Raw genomic sequence first — 6,260 nt, 5'->3', positions numbered from 1 at the left:
GATGTGAGGTGTGCACATTCTAGGAGAAGCACAGCAGCTTTCATGAGGTGACATTGCTCACCACTGAGCCACATATGATATCTGTGTCTAACCTGGGGGATGGTTATTTGAGGAGTCTCTGTTCACAGTCACTGTGCTGCTGCTCACTGGGTGGGTGTGCACGGATGATGTTAAATAAAAGAGACATCTATCTCATCATTGGTAACTGTTCTATTCCAATGGTACAAGTAAACATCTGCTTGTCAGTGCTTAAAGTAAATCTGTTCTTGAATCTGCTGGTATGTGCTTTCAAACTTCTGTATCTTCTGGAGAGGGGAGAAGAGAGAATGACTGGGATGTGAGGGTTCCTTGATGATGTTGGCTGCTTCCCCGAGGCAGCGTGAAGTGTCGATGGTGGAAGGAGTAAAAGTCTACGGTGGGGGATGCACTGCCCATTGAGTGGGCCGAGGGCTGTTTAGTTTGGGTTAGTTTAGTTTGGTTTAATTGTCACGTAGACCGAGGTACAGTGAAAATGCTCTTTGTTGCGTGCTAATCATTCAGCGGAAAGACTATATGATTACAATCAAGCCATCCACAGTATACAGATACATGACAAAGAGAATAACGTTTTGTGCAAGGTAATGTCCGAGCGTCTCCAGTGAGGTAGATGGTAGCTCAGGGCTAGTTGGTGAGGGGATGGTTCAGTTGCTTGATAACAGCTGGGAAGAAACTGTCCCTGAATGTGGAGGTGTGCGTTTTCACACTTCTATATCTTTTGCCTGATGGGATAGGATATAAGAGGGAGTGGCCAGGGTGCGACTCGTCCTTGGTTATGCTGCTGGCCTTGCCGAGGCAGCGTGAGGTATAAATGGAGTCAGTTTGTTTGTGTGATGGGCTGGGCTGCAACCACAATTCGCTGCAATTTCTTGGATGGAGCTGTTCCCAAACCGTGCTGTGATGCATCCTGATAAAATGCTTTCTATGGTGCATGGTGCACTAAAATTGAATACCAATAAAGAATTGAATAGCATGTAGTTTTATTTGTATTAGTGTTATTGTATTTGTATAAGTGTTGTGGAGAATGTATTGTGTTTGATTATAAGAAATTAGAGTGTGCGCATAATTTCAAGGGTCAAACTCTGTATAAATGTTGAGTGGAATTTCAGAGCAGTAGGTAACTGGGACTGTGCTGCTCTCCTTGTGCACAAGTCAATCTAGTGAGTCTGGAAAATGAATGCAAGTCGTCAGAGTCCAGTTGATCAACGACGACAACACCAGACCTTGTCCGGTTTGTAAGCTTTCTATTTCTCATCTGCAGAATTGTCTGTCTTTATCCAAAATCCCTCCACTGAAGAGATTTGGATCAACAAGACCGCTACTGTGGTGTGCATGGTAGTGGGTGCTGATCTGAGCCAAGTCCAAATCTACTGGCAAGTGAGCGGAAGGGAGAGAACTACAGGGGCTGTGACCTACCAACAGAGAGGGGAAAGGACCCAAGACAGAGTGATCAGTAAACTCCGGACCAGTGTGGAGGAGTGGACCAGTGGGGTGGAGGTCGTGTGCTCTGCCCAACGATCTCCATCATCATCACCAGTGTCCGCACGGACAGAAAGTGCCAAAGGTGGGCAAGAGATCAGCAAAGATATGGCCAACATTAGTTACCATGAGCAAGGGAGTTTAACATCTACTTTGCTCCTCTGTTCCAGTTGAGACTAAAAGTCCCAAGGTCAGACTGCTGCCTCCAGCTCACCAAGAGACCAAGCGTGACAACGCAGCCCCCCTCGAGTGTGTGCTCTCTGGTTTCTACCCGGACCTCATTAACGTCACTTGGGAGAAAGACGGAGCCCCGATCTCCGCCAGCACCAGCACCAGCACCACACCGACTGCTCTGGAGCAGGGGGGGACTTTCAGTGCCAGCCACTTCCTGACTGTGAGTTCAGAGGATTGGAAGAAAGGCTCAGTCTTCAGCTGTACAGTGTCTCATCCCCCCTCGAACACCAGTATCAGCCGGAAAGTGAAAAGCTTTCAAGGTAAAATGCTGGGATTCACTCGAATGATCACATCTTTTGCAAAATAGGGCGCAGCAAGTTTAGCACTGTAGGACAGTGTTGCAGTGTGTGTGTGTGTGTGTGTGTGATAACCAAGAGCCCAAGACTAGGACACAACGCAATTTACTTGTGTGATTTCATAACTTCAGCTTCTTCCAAAACACCTCGGCAGCCAGGCCAGTGAAGACCAAGCCTGCTGTTCTTCAAAATTAGTGTCACAGGGTCAGTCCACTCATTGTTGTAGGTCCCCTGTGTGTGGCATCTCATTTAGCCAACCAGTTGTCTTCTGTAAATTTGAAGAGTGGGGTCGAGTATTTGTATTTGTACAATTGTTTGTTCACACTGGAAAAGAGGTTCATCAGAAAGTCCATTGTGTGGATGGAGCTCGGTACAATCATGTTGGCATTGGAGTGATCATGGAGTCATAGATTTATACAGCACGGTAACAGGCCCTTCGGCTCAGCTTGCCTGTGCCAACCAAGGTGCCCGATCTACACTCGTCCCATCTGCCCATGTTTGGCCCAAATCACTAATCATCTCATGTTCATAAGTGATAGGAGCAGAATTAGGCCATTTGGCCCATCAGGTCTACTCTGCCATTCAATCATGGCAGATCTATCTCTCCTTCCCAACCCCATTCTGCTGCCTTCCCCCCTTAACCCGTGACGCCCACACTGATCAAGAATCTATCAATCACTGCTCTAAAAATATCTCCTGACTTGGCCTCCACAGCCTTCTGTGGCAATGAATTCCACAGATTCACCACCCTCTGACTAAAGAAATTCCTCCTCATCTCCTTCCTAAAGGTTCGTCCTTTAATTCTGAGGCTATGGTCCTAGACTCTCGCACAAGTGGAAACACCCTCTCCACATCCATTCTATCTAGGCCTTCTTTCACTGTTCGTCCTATCCATGTACCTGTCCAAATAACTTTTTAACATTGTTATAGTTTCTGCCTCAACTACCTCCTCCTGCAGCACACTCCATGTACCCAGTGCCCTCTGTGTGAAAAATGTACCCCTCAGATTACCATTAAATCTGTCCCCCCCCCCCCCCCCCCCCCTCACCTTAAACCCATGTCCAATGGTTCTTGATTCCCCTACTCTGGGTGAATGTGCCTGTGCATCTGTGTGTCTCACCAGCTCCTGCATTCTGTCAAATTATGGTTATCTCCTCTTTTAGACTATAGACAATAGGTGCAGGAGTAGGCCATTCGGCCCTTCGAGCCAACACCACCATTCAATGTGATCATGGCTGATCATTCTCAATCAGTACACCGTCCCTGCCTACTCCCCATACCCACTGACTCCGCTATCCTTAAGAGCTCTATCTTGCTCTCTCTTGAATGCATTCAGAGAATTAGCCTCCACTGCCTTTCATATTGGGCCGATAGTAACAAGACCAGGTTGTGGTTAGTTGAGCAGTTGGTATTCTTGAGGAAAGGGAATGTCTCTCCAGAAAGTTACTGCTACTCAGTGTCGCGTGCAGACTGCTGTTCCAGGGTTCACAGTGTGAACTGGGTTGTGACTGTAACATTCTGCACAACTCCCAACACACTGTTTGTTTAGTTTAGTTTAGAGATACAGCGCAGAAACAGGCCCTTCGGCTCATCGGGTCCACACCGACCAGCGATCTCTGCACACTAACACCATCCTACATAAACTATTGACAACTTACAATTTTAACGAAGCCAATTAACCTACAAACCTCTATGACTTTGGAGTGTGGGAGGAAACTGATGGACAGGGAAGGATTTGTGATCATCTTTGTGAATGGTTCTGGTTCTGGTTGATTACTGCGCAAACACTTCATAAGTGGTTATCTCGCGCAGGTTGCATGTGATCAACTCATTCAGAAAGTGGAAAGATACAGAAAGAAGGGCCAGTGATGAGCTTTGCCTGTGGCAATGTGTTCAGTGCTGAAGCTATTCACTATATTTATTGATAGTTGAGACGTCGGATAGAAAGCCGCACAAACAAGTTTGCCGCTCACACAATGCAGGCAGAACTGTCAACAGAGCATCTGGAAAGTGTCATCGCAGAGATAAGGATACATGAAGTGAATGGGCAACTCTGTGGCAAGAAGCAGCTCAATGTGTGTGGACCATACCCAAAGAGGAGATACTGGCTCACAGGGAGGGTTGAACAGACCTGGACTCGCCAGGATAAATTACAAAGTGAAATGATGCTGAATAAGTTGTAATTTAGAAGGCTAAAGGAAGATCTGTTCAATGTTTTCACAAAGTTAATGGGAGCTAACAGAATAGATTATCCTCAGATGATGCACACCTCCACATTCAGGGACAGTTTCTTCCCAGCTGTTATCAGGCAACTGAATCATCCAACCACATCCAGAGAACAGTCCTGAACTACTATCTACCTCATTGGTGACCCTCGGACTATCTTTGATCGGACTTTACTGGCTTTACCTTGCACTAAACGATATTCCCTTATCATGTACGTATACACAGTAAATGACTCATTTATACACGTGTTTTGTCTTTCCGCTGACTGGTTAGCACGCAACAAAAGCTTTTCACTGTACCTCAGTGCACGTGACAATGAACTAAACTTACTAACTAGATGAGGAGGGATAATTTTTTAGTTGTGTACAGTGCTCCCTGGGTTACAAATGATCCACCTGATTTGTGGAAATCCAACTTTACACAAAGTACACGGTCTAGATGTTAGAGGCAGCCATGTGTTCCTGTCATCCTGTTGTCATCATTTAATTCAGACAGTGTTGATCTGTTGATCCTCAGAGCAAACTAACTGTCTCACCTTCCCATTTGTTTTGCAGCCGGCACAGACTTGACGGGAGAGGAAGGAAAGGAGGAACTGGGGGACTTGGATGGAGATGACAATGTGCTTACAGTTGCTGCCTTCGCCATTCTGTTCATTATCAGTTTCCTCTACAGTACCTTCGTCACGGTTGTCAAGGTAACAATAACCAAGGACAGAGATACTTTGTGACCCCCACACTTTTACCGTCCATTCCTCACCACACTGTGTTCTCTACTCTGGAATCCTCACCACACCAGTCAACAGATGATGCAGTCTGGGACCCTTCACATCCCCCTGCTCTTTGAACCTTTCCTCTTTACTTCTGTCCTCTGGGACTTGGTACAGCAAACATTCATGGAATGTTGGGTATTTGGGGCAATGACGCTGGGCTCAAGCAAGGAAATCAAACAAACGTATTCATGTAAAATGTTGGGCGGCACGAAGGCGCAGCTGTAGAGCTGCTGCCTCACAGCGCCAGAGATCCGGGTTTGATCCTGACTACGGGTGCTGTCTGTACGGAGTTTGTACGTTCTCCCCGTGACTTGCGTGGGTTTTCACCGAGATCTTCGTTTTCCTCCCAAACTCCAAAGATGTACAGGTTTGTAGGTTAATTGGCTTGGTGTAAATGTAAAATAATTGTCCCTCAGATGGTGTTAATGTGCAGGGTCGGTCTCGGTGGGCTGAAGGGCCTGTTTCCATGCTGGATCACTAAACTACAACTAACGGGGTACTCAGTATCTGAAACCTGAGCCCAAGTATGGGAACTCTCTTAAGCCCACAACTGGTATTCAGACTGTGTATCCCTTAGAGTTGACCTCAGCCACTAATGAAAGACCACCTGTCCATGAGGGTCCATCTCATACAACATGCACAGACCACCAATCCTCGAGGGTCCTAGAAAAGGTGCAGACCCTCTGTCCATGAGGGTCCATCTCTGAGGTTAAGGACAGACTGTCTGTTATTTAGTTGCCTGTCGCTACAGATCACCATCTGTGCTGCACCTTGCCACACACAACATCTGACTTTCCCATGTATGTTACAGGTGCAGCGATGACCGGCCGCCACACACGCCACATTTACACAAGAGATCGCCATGCTGCTGCTGACGTTGGCAAATGGAGTCTCCCTCTCATTCACTCACTCGGCAATCCGAGGCTACTGCACTGCAAACGCTCATTTCAGGATATAAACTTGGAAATGCACTGGGGATGCTGGGGATGAAACAGGTTGGGACTGGGGGGGGGGGGGGGGACAGGAGAGGACATTACAGTGGGAAAATGTATGAGACACTGGAGTGGGTGGCATTGAGGAGTGGGAGAGGAAGGCAGGATTAATGTTTGGGAAATGGGAGCAGGGGATGGGAATGTGATGAGTGAAGGAGAAGAGGGGAGTGTGGGAGGGGGAGGGTGCACTGATATTGTGGAGCAAGAAGGGGGCAGGGGGAGGGGAGA

General features: G+C 47.3%; 1 gene segment (V, D, J or C); it reads left to right on the top strand.

Moving 5' to 3' along the window:
- Positions 1–66: 66 nt before the first annotated feature.
- On the top strand, positions 67–6,031 carry LOC144601077 (immunoglobulin heavy constant gamma 2-like). The segment is given in 4 exon segments: positions 67–1,600; positions 1,686–2,009; positions 4,826–4,965; positions 5,852–6,031. Coding segments are annotated over 4 exon segments (708 nt in total).
- Positions 6,032–6,260: the final 229 nt, after the last annotated feature.

This window comes from Rhinoraja longicauda, chromosome 16 (assembly GCF_053455715.1).
Source record: "Rhinoraja longicauda isolate Sanriku21f chromosome 16, sRhiLon1.1, whole genome shotgun sequence".
NCBI classification, from domain to species: domain Eukaryota; kingdom Metazoa; phylum Chordata; class Chondrichthyes; order Rajiformes; family Arhynchobatidae; genus Rhinoraja; species Rhinoraja longicauda.
The sequence above is the reverse complement of the archived record's forward strand: the minus strand, read 5'-3'. Positions and strand labels throughout refer to the sequence as shown.